The sequence below is a fragment of the Rhamphochromis sp. 'chilingali' genome (genome assembly GCF_963969265.1).
Source record: "Rhamphochromis sp. 'chilingali' genome assembly, chromosome: 20".
Lineage (NCBI taxonomy): Eukaryota > Metazoa > Chordata > Actinopteri > Cichliformes > Cichlidae > Rhamphochromis > Rhamphochromis sp. 'chilingali'.
The window spans coordinates 18,339,647-18,359,110 of record NC_137947.1 but is presented as its reverse complement, the minus strand read 5'-3'; the positions used below and the strand labels follow the sequence as shown (position 1 = coordinate 18,359,110).

The following is a 19,464-nucleotide window of genomic DNA, read 5'->3' as shown; positions in this document are numbered from 1 at the left end:
TGACGCAAGTTTGATTTTACCCAGGCATCCTTGTGGCTGCCTGGGGTCCTGAGCTACGACGTGATAGGTCAGGATTTGGTTGCCGTAAGTCTCCTTCAGCTCGCCCTCCAACCGGTGACGCCTTCCTCGGTTTTGCGTTGTGAGGAATATTTGTAATAAAAGCCACTTTCCTACGCCGCTAGCATCATCTTCCACTGGTAAGAGACTCCTTAATTTAGGCTTACGATGTTATTCTTCTTCACAGCACGGATTAATCAGTTGTGAAGCGCTTGACACACCGGCACTCTCCAGGCTAGCAAAGTTAGCTGCTAGCTTTAGCTGCGCCTGACACATGTCGCGTGGAATACTGGCCAGTTTTGCTGTTATGCGCTTAATGCTGCTAAAATGTAAGATGTGTGGCTTAAAAGCACTTTAGGAAAACATTCACAACTTTAACATTAGCTATGCTTTGGTTATCCACTACGTAGAATGGTTGGTTATCCATGCTACTAGAGGACTCCTTGAGCGAACGATCATTTTAAGTAACACCTCTCCCTAATAGGAACAGGCATGTACCTCGCCACGCCTAGCTGTGACTGTCAGTTAATGCGGAGGCGTAGTTTAATTAGAGCCAGGCCCGCTGCCTCTTATCAGCCAGATAGGCTGCTTTCACCATAGAGTTGTAGACTGTATTCTGACGAGTACAGTAGTACAAGTTTGACTTTGCTGCAGTGTACATTGCTCATCAGGTCATCAGCGGGATGGTGAAATGGTTATAACTCCTCAATGCAAGGCTTAGTTTTCATTACAGATGTCAAAACTTTAGAAAGAGTAGATTATTATGCTGAAGATGTCCTCCAGACTCTGACAGTATTTCACACTTCGATGGGATAAAATGTGAAAGCAACGTCTACCTATTATATTCATGTGCAGTTTCCATTCACATCATGAACAGACACAAGTACAGCTACCCACTGTGACCACTTGTGAAAAAGCAAGCAGAAAGGAGCTTCTTTTATTAAAAATTAAGATAATTGTACCACAGTATGTTAATTCTGTTCACAGATACAATGGCTGTGCCTCCTTCATATGCTGACCTGGGCAAGTCTGCCAAGGACATCTTCAACAAAGGCTATGGTATGATTTGATTTTTGAAGGTTTGGCCAATGTGTTAAAATTGTAGGAAAGCTTTAAAATAATTTGAAAAAAAAAATCAATGTGTCTTTCCTTAAGGATTTGGCCAGGTGAAGCTTGATGTCAAGACAAAGTCAGCCAGCGGAGTGGTAAGATTTCTTTCGTCATTTTATTTGTGAGGCAAAAACTGCAATAAGAGCGCAGCCTTATGGTAATTTGATGCCAAAGCAATTTGTCCTTATGCTTGTTGTTGGCATTTTTTCTAAAATTGCCTCTTACAGGAATTCAAAACATCTGGTTCCTCCAACACTGATACCAGCAAAGTCGTGGGAAGTCTGGAAACTAAATACAAGCGGTCAGAATATGGCCTGACCTTCACTGAGAAGTGGAATACCGACAACACCTTGGGAACAGAAATCACCGTTGAAGATCAGGTTAGGAATGTATTCGTTTGCTGTTATTTAACAACATGTCACAGAAAAGCATATATATATATATATATATATATATATATATATATATATATATATATATATATATATATACACACACACACACTCTAAAGATGACCACACAGCATTCATTAGTGATTTATTATTGTTTCTTACAGATTGCCAAAGGACTGAAGTTGACTTTTGACACAACCTTCTCACCAAACACTGGGTAAGATGAATCAAATGAAAATTTCTGTGATTTCTTATTGAAATCTTAATGAATGAATCTTGTTATGACCATCGTTTCTTTAGACTAGTAATTATAGGAGCCAGATCTTTGCTCCATGTCCTTCTGAGAGTTGTTGTTGCTGGCCATGTGACCTTAATCAGAGTATGGAGGTAGTCTTTTTAAAAAGCCATTACAGAGACTGGCTCTCAGTCATTCCTATTTAGTTATTTTTACTTTACTTTTTACTTAAATGTGCTTTAGCAGTTAGTTGAACTTCATTAGAAGAAATATGTTGGACTTTACTATGCTGCTCATATGGTGAGGCAACAACAAGTAAGCTTTCTTTCTGGAGTATATAAATCACATGAGGAAAGGGAACATGGCCCAGAGGAAGCGTGTCATCTTTCATAGTGAGGGTGGAGTTACGTGGCTACATGGAGATGGCATGTTTACAGCTACAGTGTCATGCTAAAACTAAACACCACTGCTGAGACAAATGGGTTTTTATTATTATACTATGAGAAATGTAACCTCTCAGCTGGACTTGATTTAAAAGTTTTTATTTGAGTTTTAGAAAACGGACTTTTTTTCTCATCAACAGCAAGAAGAGCGGCAAAGTTAAGGCTGCCTACAAGCGTGAGTACGTCAACTTGGGCTGCGATGTTGACTTTGACTTTGCTGGCCCCACCATCCACGGAGCTGCTGTCATTGGATACGAGGGATGGCTCGCTGGTTACCAGATGAGCTTTGACACCGCCAAATCAAAAATGGCGCGCAACAACTTTGCCATTGGCTACAAGACTGGAGACTTCCAACTGCATACCAATGTGTAAGTAGAGATCATGTTTTACTCATTTGGATTTTAATTTTAAAATGTTTTCCCCAAATTTATAATAAATAATTTCAAAATAGTTCCAAAACCGCTGCCTAACTCTGAGAAATTGGAAGCATATGAGTTATAGTCAATTGACACTTTCTTAAGAAATCCCATATTTGGATTCTTGTTGCCTAAAATCTGTGTTATGATCTTTAAAGCAATGACGGTGCTGAGTTTGGTGGCTCCATCTACCAGAAGGTGAGCGACAATCTGGAGACTGCAGTCAACCTGGCATGGACTGCTGGCAGCAACAGCACACGCTTTGGTATTGCAGCCAAATACCAGCTGGACAACGATGCCTCCATCAGTGTAAGTAGTTGAGCACAGGGTTTCAGAATAACGTGGAAAAGGAAAAGTGATTGTCTTACACTGACTCTTAAATACTTTTTTTCCCTCCCCCACCCTTTAGGCTAAAGTGAACAACAATAGTCTTGTTGGTGTTGGGTACACCCAAACCCTTAGACCAGGTGAGTTGCTTTTCTACAGGTTCATCAACTGCTGAAAAGTTAATTAACATCTATTCTTACGACACGTATTAATCTTGTATCCTTTAATCTAACGCTGTTCCACACAGAAGTTTAGACTTGTTGATCTATATATAAATAAATGAACTGACCTAGGGCTGTTCGATATAACGATATATATATCTGATGAGGATCTAAAAACGTCTATCGTTTCATTTTACGCTATCGTTTGTTTCGTGGTGTCGCAAAATAAACAGTTTACGGTAATATTTTTTCATTGTTTTGATGGTCACTGTAGTGGCTATATTAATTTCTTAAAGTTCTCTCTTTCTCTTATATTTAATATAACCACACTACGGACGGACAAGCGCCTGTTTTTATGCGTCGTCGTTAGCAACAACGACGGTAACGCCATCGCGTGTCCGCTTGTTTATGTTCCACATAAACCTTTCACAATAAAGCTCAAGATCCTGTTAAAAGAGAAGTAAAAAGAGAGCCGCCAGGTGCTAAAAAATAAACCTTAGACTCAAACGTTAGAACAGGCTTTTCCCCGCAGCACGCCGTGTAATAAATACTCACAAAGAAAACGGCGGCTGTTACAACTTATGTCTAAAAATGTATAGTTTCATGCATCTGTTAAAACACTCGACTCCAGCTACATGACGCGCAGCTGGAAACACTTCCCACAAGTCGAGCTGCCCGAGATTCACAGAATTTACAGAAAATGTTACATTTTTGTGATTTATATCGTTATCAGGACGATAGAATTCTTATATCGGGATATGAGATTTTGGTCATATCGCACAGCCCTAAACTGACCTATAACAGAGACATTTATAGAAACACTTAACCGCCTACGTTTTTCTCACAAGTATCAGAATGTGATTTAAGCAAGGAATGTTGTAACGGTTAATGTGAGTTCATCTTGTGTGCAGGTGTGAAACTCACCCTTTCTGGTATGGTCGACGGAAAGAACATCAACGCAGGAGGCCACAAGCTGGGTCTTGGCTTGGAATTGGAAGCCTAAGCTTTCCTCATACTGGAAGGACTAGGGAATATCAGAAGAACCTGGCCTTAAATGTCCAACTCAAGCCAGCAAGGGGATATCTTGGAGAGAATGGTTCAAAGGCTACTGCAACAAACTCTTGAGTACCACTTCAAGTTGGTGCTTCTGTCAGTGGTACATTTTATCTTTTGTTGCTTTTTACTTTGTAGTCACATCTGTTCAAGAGACAGTTCTTGGCATAATATTTATAAATCATGTCATTGTTCCTGTCCAGCACTGCCATAATAATCCGATAAATACAATCACTTTGTCATCAATTCTGTGTGGCTTTATTGTGATAATCCAAGACACTCCTCTTTATTTTTTTTAATGTGTAAACATCAATACATTGATCTTTGGGGAGCATTGTCATACTTGCTCTGAATTCACACTCATGACCATCTGATATTCCTTTGTCATCCAGTTATTTGCAACCTTGTTAAGTACACTAGTACACTACTTTTTTTTTTTTTTTTTTCTGCTAATATTTAAATGTGGTCGAAACCTACCTGTCGATGCACACAAGGACAAAATAAATCCCTGTGATGTTTTGTTTTGCTTTGTCCATTGCAGTTTTTCATGTTCTGTTAAAGCTGCACATGTTACCTTCCCTAAAACTTGATAGTTTGGGGGGTTGCTTAAAGTTGGAACTGCAAGTTTGAAAGACACCTGTGTACAAGGCCAAACAAACGGGAACAAGCTTTTGTTTCTGTACTAACAGATCTGGGAGACGCATCATTGATGTTCTTAGTAATGCCAAACTGTCAATCTCTAGAACAAGAGTTCTCACTTGAAGTTGCACGTGTACACCCTCAAAAGTGCTTCCCTACTCAGAGCAAAGAGCCCACTGGAAGGTCCTTCTGTGTGTGTATTAATTTTCAATAAAGTCTTTGAACTCCACAAATGTACTCTAGTATTCGATGGTAGATTACCACTAACCATACCATATTTATTAACTGGTTAATATTAAACTTTGAAAGAGGATCAGGGTCTCTTAGCTCAGTCAAATTTGCTTGCTTATCTGACTTGTGAATACCTCTTAAATGAGGCAAAATATTTTAAGAAACTTAAACTGTTAAGCCTCTGTCAAATTAAAGTTGTTCTGACAGAGCAGGAAAAAATAGTTCAAATATATTGCAAGAAAGGTAATTTAGTAATTCTGTAATCAGACTGTCAGCGTTTTTGCAGCACAGACAGCAGTCTCAACTTCCTTGAGTCTTCTGTGTGCTTTGAACACCAAAATTAAAGCACTTTATGCCATTCACCCTTCAGCCATCTAAGGTTGTCAGATTTAATGAGGACCATCAACTGCTTCAAGTCTTGCAAAGGTGATTGAAGTTGGAGCTAGCATGCCACTTGAGGGCTTTTTTTGTGTGTGTATGTGTGTTACTTAGTTATTCAGAGTCTTTTAAGTGATATTTTGGGAAGGATGATAGATGATTTTACTGTCAAACCCACATTCATCTGATATATTTAGTAGACGGAAACGGGGGGAAAGTTCTGGAAATATCAAGTCCAGTAGAGAATGATATGGTATAAAATATCAAAAACAGATGTTGAGCACAGAGTGGACACCGTTGAACAATCAATAAACTAACGAACAAGCAACAGCACGACATGAGAGAATCAATCCTCATGGAAGCCTACAACTCCTTTCCTTTCCAAAAAAGTTGGGATTTTGTGTAAAATGCAAAAAATAAATACAAACTTATTTTTAATCATTTAAAAAGAAAGGTTTTGAAATGAAAATACAGCTGATTTCATGTGATATGTCTCCTAATTGTACTAGCAGGTTTAATTCTTTAGGTATAGGCTTAAAAGGAATGTCACATTTATGCATTCAAAATCAAAGTAAGTGAAGTAGCTTTATTAGAAGCGTTTAATATGTTTAGAGCATCACAGTATCAGTGTAAACAGTATGTATGTTACGAGCTAGCTGTTTCATAAATATAACAGCTCCATTCACAGTAAGAATCAGGATCTTTTAATCTCACATTTATTTGTCAGCACATACCAAAGCAGATAATGATGGACAAAAAACAATTAAAGGCAGCTTTCATTTTACATTCATACATGTTTTGTTGTGATTCAAAGGGATTTTTTGATACATCACAAGCTGATTTAAGGTTTAGAGGCAAGACTCCAGCAAACATTAGAGAAATTGTGTTCTCTGTGTTGGAAAAGAAGTTGCAGCCTTGAGATTTGTTCTCTTTGCTTGACTCTGCTTCATGCTTGAATTAGATAAGCCATTCTCTTTTTGTTTGCCTGATATTTGCCTGTTTAAACTGCTGTCTCATTAAATGGAAGCATTCTTCACATCTTCCATAACCCTGTTTTGGTTTTATTGCCCTTGTGTTTCTCTGACTTTACACTGTCCACCTTCCGGATCATTTACGATCGGAGTCATCAGACCCCTTTGGTTGCTGTGCTTGGTTTCTGTCTGCTGCCCCCTGATGAAACTCATTGATTTCTGCAGTTAAGGTTGTTTTTTCCTTTGGCACTGCAGATTGAACCGTTTGAATTCTATCCCCAGCATTTGCTTGTAGACTTTCCACTTTAGGAAGACTTTTTACATTAGATGTAAGAGATGATTCTTTCTCTTGGTCTTTATTGCTATCATTACTTGTATCTTGAATGCTTTTTGCTACTTTGTGCTCAGCTGCAGCATCAGATTTGCTGCTTTCCTTTGGCTCTGTATCAGCATGTTCCTTTCTCTCATTCACAAGTGCTGTATGTGAATTTGATTGAGCAGTCAAACCTGTGGCCTTCTCATCTGTTTCAGAATTAAGATTAACCTTATCCTGAACCTGAATAGCGTTGCCTAGCTCTTGAGTTTTTTCTGATTGTTCAGACTCATGAACAGAGATTTCGCCAACAGACTTATTTGCAAGAGCTGAGGTCAAACTTATTTGCTCACCATGTCCTTGATCACATGCCTCAGATTTGTTCTCAGTATTAACTTGGAGTTTATCATGAAGTTTAACAGAAAGCTCTGTCTGAGCCTTTTCCACTGTAACTGTTGTCATATCCACCTTTTCTGTGCTTTCAGCTTTTTCTTGATGCTCAAGCTCTTCAACAACAAAGCTTTCACCCAATAAATCTTCCTTTTGTGCAACTTTATCTATGCTGTTCTCTTCGTCATTCTCAGCCACTTCAGTCTCCTGTGACCCTTCTTTATTTTTATAACCCTTTTCACTACCTTCATCCTGATCAGGACTCTCTTTACCCCCACCATCACGTCCATTCTCTTCATTTACCACTGATACTTGATTCTGCTGACTGTCAGATATCTGGTCACCTTCTCTCTCTCTCGTATCGTTGCTATCATTCTCTTTCTTACCGCTCCCTCTCTCACTTTTGGAACATCCCTGCTCATTATTTCCCTCTTCTGAGCCTGTATCCTCAAATTCTGACATCTCAATTTCCCTGGTGGTCTCTGTTATGATTTCCTCTACAAACTTGTAGTGGGGCTCTGCTCGCCTGCGTGGGCCTCCCGGTCGGTTATGGCAAGGAAGCGTGTAAATAGGGGACTGATGGTAGATATAGGGCAAAGAGATGTGTGTGTCTGACTCTGTGGACAGCCGAGCCTCCTCACCACAGAGAAGTTTCCTGCAGGACAAGAAAGACAAATCTTATGTTAAGTGTTGGTTGTCTTTTAAATGTCATCAAACACCTGACATTTCACCTAAAGTTTACCAAAGGCTGACCTCATACATGACATAGACACTGTAATGTAATGTTCTCCATCTAGACCCTTAAAAGAACTGTTCTCATTACATTACCAACTGACTGTTGCAGTAACATCATTTCCACAGCACTGCACTGTCATTGATTTCCTGGGACAATGAAGTTAGCTTCAGTCTAGATAAATGCAGGGCTCTTAGTGCCTGATCAAAGCACTATGAGCTGCTTTAATCTAAGAGTCTGAAAAGTGGGATCTATGTGAAAGTCTATGGAGTACATAAATAATCTCTTTCCCATAGAAGACAAAAGTTAGCCACCGTGATAATAATACCTGTAAGACAGTATCTCCACATCCAAAGCCATCTTCACGTTCAACAGATCCTGATATTCCCGCAGATAACCAGACATGTCGAATTTGCAACTAATGAGCTCATTTTCAAGTTCTTTGATTGTGTTCTAGGGCAGAAAAGATAACATTTGTTAAGTGAGCATATAAACAATGCGCACGGCTTAATTATAACATGAAAACCACTTTACCTGATAGTGAATAATTTCCTCCATGTGGCGATCCTCGACGTCATGAAGTTGCTTCTCCAACGCTTCTCTGGTACCTTTAGCGCAATCCAACTCGATGTTTTTGGCCTGCAAGCTCTTCCTGTACTGCTGAATCTCTTGCTGGCTCGCTTTTAAAGCCTTTCTCTTGGTGTCAACTGCCTCCGTTAATCTTGCAATCTGAGATCGGAAAGTTTCTCCTATCTGCTGAATGTCGGACGCGCTGTGACCTTCCAGCTGTGCCCTGATGTCTCGGAGTGCCGCAGTGACGCCAGGGTGTCCAAATTCGTGGTCTTTCACAGTTACTTGCGCTCCCTGGATTTGGTCCAATATCTCTGCCACCTGGGCCTCATGGTTGTTCTTCAGGAAGTGGATTTCATCTACGAGGGACTGCGCTTTCTTGTCCAGGTGTAGTTTAGCCTGATACGCGTCGCTGACGTCCTTCTTCAGGACCATGATTTTACTCTCAGTATCGGATCTGCTACGAACCTCTTGTTCACATTGCCGTCTCAAGGTGGAAAGCTCTTCCTCTAAATTCTGATGCTCAATATCAATCTGATGCTTCTGATGTGCAATTTCCTGAACCAGCTGTCTCATCTTCCTGACTTCTTCTCCATACTCCTCCTCTAAACAAGATGCGGGCTTTGCTTTGCCTCGTATCTCTTCAATTTCTCTCTCCAGCTCGTGGTTCTTGTGTTCCAGCTGGTGCACCTTCTCTATGAATCCCGCCAGCCGATCATTCAAGCCCTGCATCACTTCTTTGTCATTAAACTTTGCATGTACATTTACCGGGTTGGTCCAGTTCGTCCCCCTGATGGCGACACCGCTATCCGGTCGCAAATGTCTAGCTTTTTGTTGTGAATCGAGCTCTTTTGCGATTCTGTGTGCGTTGCAGAGTCTGTTATCCATGCTGTGAATCGTGTCGGCGCTGTAAAGGTGCAGTAAAGAGAGGCTCCACGAGGGTTTTTATAACCGTCGCCATATGCTAGGTATGCAGAATGGAGCTGTCCACGGTGCTGAGAGGGTGTAGCATCAGCTAATACCTGATCAGCGCTTACACCACATTTTAAGCATGTGACGCCGGTAACATGACCATTCAACATCATCATCATCATCATCATCATCATCATCATCATCATCATCATCATCATCAACAACAACAACAACAACATCATAACAATCTGTACAGCGTCGTTGTATGTACCTATTCTCCTATTTTCATAAAGTAATTGGACAGATTCAGATTGGCGTAATTAATTAGTATGAATTTTAGGAATATTTTTAATATTTCCAGCAATTAACTACATAACTACATGTACCTTTCTCCCTACCCTCCACCCTCAAATTCTGTTTTATCTTTTGAGAGGCTTTAGCAGCTGCCTTCTGCTGCCTTCAGCTGCTGATTGTTTGTCTTCAAAGAGTGAGAGACATGTTCGTTTGCACTGAGGTCAGGTAACCAATTCAGCCATTCGACAACATTTCATTTCTTTGCCAGGTAACACCCTTGGATTGCTTTCTCAGTATGTTTTGGGTCATTAGCCATTTGTACTGTGAAGCACTATCCCATTTGGTTTTCATCATTTGACTGAATCTCAGGAGAAAGTGAAGTCTTGCATGCTTCAGAATTCATCCTGTGACGTCTGTCAGCAGTTACATCATGAATAAAGGCCAGTGATGCAGGTCAAGGTTCAAAGTTCTTTATTGTCATCCATCATGGAGAAATAAGACAGGATGAGATGAAGTTACTGAGGTCTCAGTGCTCATAATGATTAGAATAAGTAACGACCTAATTAAAATATAATAAAAGTAATGTCAAGCTAAAAAAATATATATAAATGTAATTAAAGAATAATACTAACATAAATAAAACACTTTTAAATGAATAAATGACCTATTAATTCCATTAAAAGTTTATTAAGTCCATTAAAAATACAGAATGAAAATTGTGTGTATTCAGAGGCGTGGCGGTTGGGTACTGTTCAGCAGTCTCACAGCATCTGGGAACAAAAGCTGTTCATCACCCTGGTGGACCTCGACTTGATGCTGCGCAGTGCCTGCTTCTCTGCCACAGTGCAGTTGCAGTTCCACACAGAGATGCAGGCAGTCAGTGTGTTCTCCACAACACACCTGTAGCAGGAACTGAGGGTGTTGGAGTTCAGCCCCACTGCCTAGGGCTTCCTCAAGAAATACAGCAGTCGATGATGTTGTGTTCACGCCAGGTAAGGGTGTTGTTGAGGTGTATTCCCAGGTATTTGAAGCTGGAAACTCCATAACCGCCCCACTGATGTAGAGATAGTTTAATATCTCTCGAATTTAGCAATCATCCCTTAGTTTAGTTGATGTTTAAAATTAGGTTGTTCTCCTTACACCACAGCCCAAGTCTGTCTACCTTCTGCCTGTGGTGATGACGAGCACCAACACTGCTGTGTCACCTGTGAACTTCACTATGAGGTTATTGCCATAGTAAGCTCTGCGGTCATGTTCAGCTGTTGGTAGTGATACCCGACTAAGCCCCAGATGATAAGGTTTTATTTATGAGCCATTTTTTTCCTTCTCCCTGTTCTGCATTGCTTCAGTAAATGTTGATCTCAGTTTCATATGTCAACAGAATCTGGTTACCTCTGACCTTTTGCTCACCAGTCTATGCATTCTTTAGAAGAACACACCAAAGTGTTGTTCTGGAAACTTAAATGTTCTGATTGCTGACTGAACTCTGATTGAGCTCTGTTCCCTTTTTTCTGCTTCACTTTCACCAGCTGCATATCAGACTGCAATGAGACATCATTCCATGAAAATGGAATCAATTGCAGACCTATTCTCACCTAGTTTCCTATCTCTGCACTTCAATCACGTGATGATTGCTGCTTTTGAAATCCAATGTGGTGCTATACAAAGGCAAAATTGCAATACTTGATACCAGTGCACTCTACTCTGTATAGTCAAATTTAAAAAAACAAAAAACTTATGCAACTAAAAGCACAAAACAATTATCAATGACGTAGTTTTCGTCTTTCCACTGGAAATTAATGTTGAAATGTCAGCACCATAACGTGGGCATTTTATCTTATAAAACACATTGAGACAGTAAAGACTGAAAAAATATAACACTCAATTTGATGTTAAATACACCAACAAAAGACTCAATATAAAGAATTTATGTGCTTTTATTTGATATCAGAACTGATGCACTGAAAAAATATGTCTGACCTATAACTAGAGATGTTAGCGTTTAATAGCAATAGTCAGACCATCCCCCACAGTGAGCATGCTCAGTTCAATCCTCTGGTCCTTGTGTAGCTTCTTATTGAGCGCATCTAGACCTTGTGAGGTCAAGTCACTGGGAGCAGGATTCACAACCTTTCCATTCCACAGCACCTTCAAATACAACAACAACAGAGCTGTAAAAACATGCTGCACACCTCCCCATTGTCAACACTGCAGCATGACTTCCCTAACAGAGTTTAATTGTGCTTCTGTGAAGTGGACTTACATTGTCAATTGCAATAATGCCCCCTTTTCGTATCAGCTCTAGAGACTTTTCATAGTATCTGTCATAGTTAAATTTATCAGCATCGATGAACACAAAGTCAAATGTCCCAGCTTCTCCAGCTGCTATCAGTTCATCTGGTGAAACAGAGATATAAATATATGTATTTATGGTTTAATTGCTTGTTTTTAAAGAAAGAAACAGACACAGATTTATGAAAGTGTTTACCCAGTGTCTTCATAGCGATTTGATGCCGAACATCTATCTTGTTTTCGACTCCCGCCTATGGAAAACGTTAAATAGCAGTAATTGAGAAAATCTGCAGGGATTTTTAAAGTGAGTGTTTGCAAAAGCTAAAAAAGGTATTGATTTTCCTGCTCAGCCGTGCCTTCTAATGTGACACACTTTCCTGAACAGACACCTTTTTACTGTCCAGACCACGGTGTTTTGTGAAGATGTACTGACAGTCTGAATGTACAGCATGCTGTCTTCTGCACAATTTAGCTCTGACAGAAGCAACAATCAGTTTTACTTAACTTGCAAAATGCCAAATTGTGGTGTTGTGCAAGTGTCTTGTGCTGTTCTTACCTCTTTAAAAAAGGGTTTGGCAATGTCTATGTAGGTGCTTTCTATTTCACAGGCAACCACACGTCCACTTTCTGGCATGGCCAAAGCCATATTCAGTGCATTGTACCCAGTGTACATCCCTGCATAATAATTTGAAGGAGAATCACTTTAGATTTGGATCTTCAGCATAACATGGATAACAGATAATACACCATCGAGGACCTGAATCTACAAACAGTTCAATATCTGTCAAATGTAACTTTGCTGCCTTTTAAAAAGACTGAATTTGTAACATTTGATTTCCTCTGGTTAAAATTCCCAGTCACTGATTTAAATTTACAAAGTCTGAAAAACCCCAAACAAATCACTATATTCAAGATGATCAAAATAAGTAAATCTTTATTTAGTCAAAAGATGTGATTTAGTTGTGCGACTAAGCTGGTTGAAAAAAATCGGACAGCAAAGTTCAAGACAAAAAAATCATTTTCAGACAAAAAAAATCAAGCAAGCATTAAATTATAATAAGTTGGAAGAATACTTAGAATGTCTTTATTATTATATTAATAATATTAATAATATTATTATTATTATGGGATCAGCACTTTGATACTAATTAGTACATTCAGCATTGGTATAATTATGAAATAGTTTAATTCCACAGTAGTTTTTGTTGCCTTTTAAAATGGCCTTTCTTTTTCTTTTTGGTCTCACTCACCGATTTCAATAGCTTTAGTGGCATTAATCAGCCTAATGAGATTTGCCATCAGTTGGGCTTGATCACTGGCAACCATCATTGTACTCCACTGGTCTTCAAGGGTTCTCTGAATTGAAAATATAAAGCAATTTAATATCCAGGTGACTAACCAGAAGAAGAAAAAACATAAAGTTTCAATACTTGACATTTATCATCAGTTTTTGGAACTTTACTAGAAGGATGAAAGTCAGTTCTTCCTAAATATATTGCTTCATTTGCTGTTTAAAAAAAAAAGAAAGAAAAAAAAAAGATAACAGCAGAGTGTGCTTTCGAGCACAACTGTCCAAAGACACCAGATGTCAATCCAGCCGAACAACTGTGACATAACTGAAAAATATCCGATGGCTATAGCGCATGTTTCAGTTCATTCAAACAAGCCATTCAGTAGATCTTCATACATCAATTTGAGCATTATCATTGCGGAAGAGAGCATACCATAAGGGCTGAAATGTTTCATAACTGGATAAAGGTGGTAACTTCAGACAGCTTCATGTTGGCTTTGTCTCTGAGATAGTATACCCAGGCTCCATCAGCACACTACCACACATATAATGGTTTAGCTTTTCCTTTCATGCGTTACCTGTCTGTATATAATGTCTGACTAACATAATAGACAACACGCTCATTGTGTTGTTAAACTGCATGAAACTAAGGTTGCATGCAGTTTGGTAAGGTTTTGTTGCACTATGCTGCCCTCTAGTGATCAAAGCTATTACTGCTTCAATCCTGTGTTAATTATCTTCTTTGTCTTCCTCCACTTGTATTGCCCTTGTTTAAATATAAGTATCAATAGATAAAAAGTTGACTCAAACAGAAACTACACTAAAGCAGGAAATACATTTTATTCTAAGCAGGTACTTTTAAAAAAATATTCTGTTGTTGAATCAGATGGCAGTGAGACCTAAAGTTTGGGTGCCCCAACTTCAAAGACACAATCATCTTTAGTTTTTTAGCCTGGAGCATGAAATGACCACCCGCCCTACACCTGACCTAAATAACCTGCTGGTGGCCTCAGCATGTAAATTAATGCTGGCAAAGCACGACTGCGCATGTTAAGTGAAAGGTGTTCAAGAGAATCCTGATCAATCCATTTGCCATATCCATTTATTTATCCTCGAGGGTGACACTGGGTGAGAGGCCGGGCCAAACCAGGACAGGTCGTAAAGAGACAGGCAGCCATAGACATTCACAAACACACATATGGGAAATTTAGAGTCACCACCTGATCTACTATTTATGCTTTTAAACTCTGGAAACAAAATTGCATTAACTGCAATTTAAAAACAACACGGTGAAGGTAACAAGAGAGGTTTTGGTTGGTTTCATCTTACTGAAAAAAGTCACGTATTTCTTGCTAAGATAAGTGGCAAATGTTACAGTAGAAACATCATGAAATTAGTGATGAAGTTATCATCCAGTCTTTATGCTCGTCTGGTTACCTTACCAGTCTGAGTTTGGTGAGGACCGGGTGCTCCCTCAGTGAGTTGTTAGCTACATACTGAAGCACGGGATCAACATTCTCTATACCATGGATTTTCCCAGTAAAGGCAGATTTTCCCACACCTGACCAACAAAATATGAAACAGATGGAGATAACAGAGATATCCAAGAAACTGCAACCACACATCCTTACTTAAGTCATCGCATACCTGTTAGTATGAGAGCGAGTCCAACACAGAAAAGCACTTTAATCTCTGCAGCCATTATCTTACTGCTGTGGGCTCTCGTAAAGAAACACAGGGCAGCTTCTTTGTTTGAATCTACCAGTTCTCACTGTGTCAGGCCTTTTTGTGCCAGCCTGTATTTGTTTTGGTTAACCTTTAAGAGGGTTTCGCTCAACGTATTGATTTGTAATGATATTGCAAAAGATAGCACAAGGTTGATGCATTTAGGAAAACACACGATGGAATGAAACTCAGAAAACAAAGCATAAGATGGACAACTATCTTTTAAATATATTTTTTAATAACTTGCATTTATTTATTTATTTTATTTAGTTATTTAACAAATCTTTCTTAATGATTTTGAGATTTACCCGTGGTTGACAGCGAGTCCTCTAAAAATAGTACAGAAAGACTGTTGTATTTATAGTTTCCATCTATTAATCTGCACTTTATTACTGTGTAATAAACAATGCGAACAACTATTCGAAACTTGAATCTTTAATTCCCCCTTATCCCCCTGTGTTAATTTATGTGCTAAAACAATTGAATAAAAACAACTAGCGGCCACCGTAAGAGGAAGAGTAACATCCTATGTTTTGCCACTTAACAAAACGGCTTTATTCCCAAGCAAGATGCAGATTTGCAAAGCTGTAATATATGTAAGGTATCAAAATCACGACTTTCAGTTTCATATAGCCATCAAAAATCAGCCATTTCATTTATTTCTGACAGCTATCTCTAAGATTTCATATCCGTTTATTGGGAAGATATGTGATCTGACACTTAATAATCCTTCATTGAGATTCAAGCGCATTTTCTTATTGTTTTCTAGCCTGCATTGCTGCCTCCTAGTGGTAGGCTGGCTAAAGAGGCTTTCTTTTTTGTTTTCGTTTGTAGTGTACTGAATGCATGTACTGGTACTGCCCTGCTTAATCCGACAGGCATTTGGGTATGTTGAGCACCACAACAGAGACATTAACAAAAATAATGAGAAAGTTAAGACCAAATGTTAAAGTTATTGTGATGTGGGAAAAAAAAATGTGGCTCCTCTGAAACTTGATCTATATTCTAACCTTGTTGAAAGGTATGCATGAGCTGAACACTATCGAACCACAGAAATTCCACTTTTACTGTCCTGTTAAATTTAAGTCCTAATATTTTTATATCTTGGAAGATATCATGGAAGAAGTGCAGTTTAAAGGGTGGCTGAGCAAGTCAGCAATTATGGCTACAGTATTTCAGCTGAGGTCATCCAGACCATCTGCAGTGTTTATTCAAGGGCAGTTGTCCAACAAAACCAAGCCAGTATGTGCAACCCAGGGGCAAGAAGTCAAAAAGTGGTGAAATAAATAAAGAATGAAGTTAGGGCGAAAACCTATTTATGTAACTTTGGACAGCAGAATCAACACTTTTATCGTTTTAAAAATGACTCATAAGTGAAGTACATTCAGGAGTTTAGCAGTTTTACTTTCACAGGCTCACTTGTTCTCATGTTACCAGTGGGTTATTTGTAAATTTGTTAATGTTGGTGTATTTTAGATAGATATTATAATTGATATTAATTGACATTAGCTGTCTTTGTCTCCTCAGCATGTACTGTGTACACATCACTACTAATTTAGTTACACAGCTACATAGAGAGTGATCATTATAGGTTAAAAAAAACCCACACACATCAGTAACAGTGACAAAGCCCAGGAGAGGATGCTCTAGTTATAAAAAAAAAAAAAAAAATCAATGGTGAAATTGGAACCTAAGCAAAGTCTAGCAAATCATCAAACCCATGTTCAGTCAAGGCTGAGCTCACATATAGCACTGAGGAAATAGCCAACACAGGGCCACACGCTCAGTATGATATTGTCAAATTACAATCAGAAACACCGAAGACTTATTTAGGCAACAGTAACAGTAATGACAGAGTTGCATGTGCATATTTCCTCTGGGACATTTGATAAAAGGTTGGTACTGACAGTAGTCAACAATTTTGTGGCGGATACAAGCAAGTTGTAGAGTCATCTGGGTCACTTTCACACCTCCACTTTCCTGATCTCTCCTGTCCAAATACTCCAATTTTAGGATGATGACAGATACCTGGCATCCTTGGCAGAGATTTCAATGAACCAATCTTGACAAGTGACTCCATACCTTTGCTATGCTGCTATTGATGTAGGCTGCTGGGAAGTTTTACAATCCGGAGCAGTACCTATACACAATGACGACTCTCCAGAAGTCCAAAAAGAGCAAATTTTAACCTTGTCACAAAAAATCCAAACAATACATGACGTGGTCTTCTGCTGCTGTAGGCCATCTGCCTCAAGCTTTAACATGCTGTGCATCAAGAGATGCTCTTCTGGTTACTTTGGGTGTAATGAGTGGTTATTTGAGTTGCTGTTGCCTTCCTATCAATAGAATAGGCCTAAAACTATTCTGATAAAGCTTGCAGTTAAAGCTGAATGCGAACCATCTCTTTCATAAGCTTCTACAGGGAGAGGTGCCCGGGAGACCTCCAGTGATGAGCTGATGGCCCTTTGATCTACTCTTCTCTCTTTAATTCCCAGTACATTTGCTGTATACGTCAATATTGCATGCCATTAACTTTTTCTCTTCTTACTCATGCAGTTTGTGCTTTTTCTTATGTTCTCTTGTTCTGTGTGCTTTTGTGCTTTTGTGCAGGTACCTCTGGATTTGAAACTGCATGTTTTCTTCTTTGGTTGCAGGCCTCGCCAACCTGTCCAGTGTTTATTGTTTACTTGCTGTTTGCTGCTCCACCTTTTGTTCTCCACTCATTCTTTGAATTGAACCGCTGAATGCACAGTAGCTCAGAAAGCACAAGAATGGTGAATTCTCCTTACAGTGAAGTCATCTCTCTCCATGCTGGAGAGAGATGACTTCACAAACAGTATGGGAACAGCAGAACTGACTGCAGAAAAATATCATTCATTTTGTCATTTGGGACTATTACATTAAGACGGACTTGAAAAAAGAAAAACTGAACCTACAAGCTTTGCAGGGAGTTTATTCTTTTTAATGTTTTGCATCTTTGTTGAGCTTATCTGTAAAGCAGGTAAAGTTTAACGAGCAGTGTTTCATAGAGCAAGTGCGACGGAGCGTGTTCAGAAAACACGCTTTCAGATCGTCTCGTCTTACAACTTCAAAACAGGAACAGGGAAGACAGTAGCCAGGAATGTTCAAAAAGGAATTTTGGGGATGTGAGTGGGATGCAAGGTCTCTCCAAGGACACAGAGCTTCCTCTGTCTATTCCCTAATTAAGAATGCACAGATACAAACAAAAACATGCCGCAGACAAGAACGCATCACTTAAATGAGCCATGACACAAACTGTCTCTGAAAAATGTTTGAGTTGTGATGGGGAAAGGAAGAGGATGTCTCAGAGTGTGCGCACAGCTCTGCTAAAGTCCTCTTGGTGAAAATGAGATGCCGTGTTTTTCCACCATCCTCTCCCGCTCCCTCTCTCCCGCTGCTTCAGGCCTCTGCTTATGTGACGCTAATTGTTTCTGCTACTTGTGCCAAGTACCTACTCTTCCTCAGCACATTCTACAGACAGGTCCTGGTCCCTTAGCTGCTTTTTGTGTCTGTTTAAGGAATGAAAAAATGTGTGCTGCCATCTGCAGCGTGCACACCACTGTTCCTCCTCCCGGCCGTGACTGTCATGGTGCCACAATGGTACACATTCACATACTCTCTCAGAGGTAGGAAAAAATATGTGGTAAAGAAGCAAGAAAACAAAACTGACACGTACAACTGCTAATATGAAACAAAATAATTCAAGAGGTTCCTGTTTTGATGCATTTAGCGTTCGGGAAGGAAGATGCCGTGTGCCGCGTGAAAAGCCTTTTAAATTTTGCAGACCATGCAGAGAAGATATAGTAGATTTACAAACCGTCCCATATATGTGCTACTCACTACTATAGATTTTAACAGAAGCCTGCACAAAAATCTATGCCAATTTTAGGACTGTGACCCCATATGAGTTCACTCTAACTAGATAATCGAGTTAGAGTACTTTAAAGTTCAGTACTTTAAAACAGCCAGCAAGTGGCAATGTTGTTTAGCTTATCCACATTTTTGTCTGTGCACAAGCTAAAAACAAGCTTACCACACAAAGAGGCAGGCCTTCAGTCCTCTGTATGGGAAGGATATCACTTTCCTCTTGTTGAATTGACCTGTGACACCATCAGAGAGTGCAAGGACGCCACATATTGACACTCTTGTAAAGCCACATGGGTGTTATGTCATTCGTGTGTTTATCTCAGGAAGACTGCTTCACTGATGCACTCAAGCAGCCGGAGTCAGTTTGGCACCATCTCAGCAGTCAGATAAGTGCGCATGAATATTAAGTGATGCTAATCACAATGGAGAGACCAACGTCTAGACGACTGACAGACATTTCTCAGCATTCAACCGGCGTGCTCAGATTTGTCCCGTGTTTGACAGCAGCATCGCCCAACATGACAAGTCTGTTTAAAGCTTCCAGAAGAGGCTCACACACGTGCCCGTGCACCAGCACGCACGATTAGAGACGCATTGACACTGATTTTACTCAAACTGGGCCAATGTGTGTGCAAGACCTTAG

The 19,464-nt window shown here is 39.6% G+C and overlaps 3 protein-coding genes across 3 annotated transcripts; 1 reads left to right on the top strand and 2 right to left on the bottom strand.

Moving 5' to 3' along the window:
- The first annotated feature begins 52 nt into the window (after window positions 1-52).
- Window positions 53-5,066, top strand: vdac2 (voltage-dependent anion channel 2). The gene is made up of 9 exons (XM_080868721.1): window positions 53-197; window positions 1,045-1,116; window positions 1,213-1,262; window positions 1,395-1,547; window positions 1,724-1,776; window positions 2,378-2,605; window positions 2,812-2,962; window positions 3,063-3,120; window positions 4,053-5,066. Exons 2-9 carry the CDS (start codon window positions 1,050-1,052, stop codon window positions 4,142-4,144), a joined length of 852 nt encoding a protein of 283 aa, XP_080724847.1. The 5' UTR covers window positions 53-197; window positions 1,045-1,049; the 3' UTR covers window positions 4,145-5,066.
- A 146-nt stretch (window positions 5,067-5,212) lies between these two features.
- Window positions 5,213-9,307, bottom strand: LOC308388170 (uncharacterized protein; the record flags this gene model as incomplete). The annotated part of the gene is made up of 3 exons (XM_080868718.1): window positions 5,213-7,771; window positions 8,178-8,302; window positions 8,384-9,307. 3 exons carry the CDS (start codon window positions 9,305-9,307, stop codon window positions 6,550-6,552), a joined length of 2,271 nt encoding a protein of 756 aa, XP_080724844.1. The 3' UTR covers window positions 5,213-6,549.
- Window positions 9,308-11,589: 2,282 nt separating this feature from the next.
- comtd1 (catechol-O-methyltransferase domain containing 1) lies at window positions 11,590-14,940 on the bottom strand. Its single transcript, XM_080869472.1, has 7 exons — window positions 14,856-14,940; window positions 14,651-14,769; window positions 13,168-13,273; window positions 12,474-12,592; window positions 12,114-12,168; window positions 11,889-12,022; window positions 11,590-11,773 (listed from the first exon to the last, which is right to left on the bottom strand). Exons 1-7 carry the CDS (start codon window positions 14,908-14,910, stop codon window positions 11,621-11,623), a joined length of 741 nt encoding a protein of 246 aa, XP_080725598.1. The 5' UTR covers window positions 14,911-14,940; the 3' UTR covers window positions 11,590-11,620.
- Window positions 14,941-19,464: the final 4,524 nt, after the last annotated feature.

What these genes read in the sequence shown, in the direction of transcription:
- vdac2 (XM_080868721.1), top strand. Translation starts at nt 1,050, where the DNA reads ATGGCTGTGCCTCCTTCATATGCTGACCTGGGCAAGTCTGCCAAGGAC. An exon ending in CAAAGTCAGCCAGCGGAGTG is followed by an intron (nt 1,263 to 1,394) that starts GTAAGATTTCTT and finishes TGCCTCTTACAG; the next exon opens with GAATTCAAAACATCTGGTTC. An exon ending in CACCCAAACCCTTAGACCAG is followed by an intron (nt 3,121 to 4,052) that starts GTGAGTTGCTTT and finishes TCTTGTGTGCAG; the next exon opens with GTGTGAAACTCACCCTTTCT.
- comtd1 (XM_080869472.1), bottom strand. Translation starts at nt 14,910, where the DNA reads ATGGCTGCAGAGATTAAAGTGCTTTTCTGTGTTGGACTCGCTCTCATA. An exon ending in ACTCGCTCTCATACTAACAG is followed by an intron (nt 14,770 to 14,855) that starts GTATGCGATGAC and finishes TTTGTTGGTCAG; the next exon opens with GTGTGGGAAAATCTGCCTTT. An exon ending in TCCTCACCAAACTCAGACTG is followed by an intron (nt 13,274 to 14,650) that starts GTAAGGTAACCA and finishes TTTTCAATTCAG; the next exon opens with AGAACCCTTGAAGACCAGTG.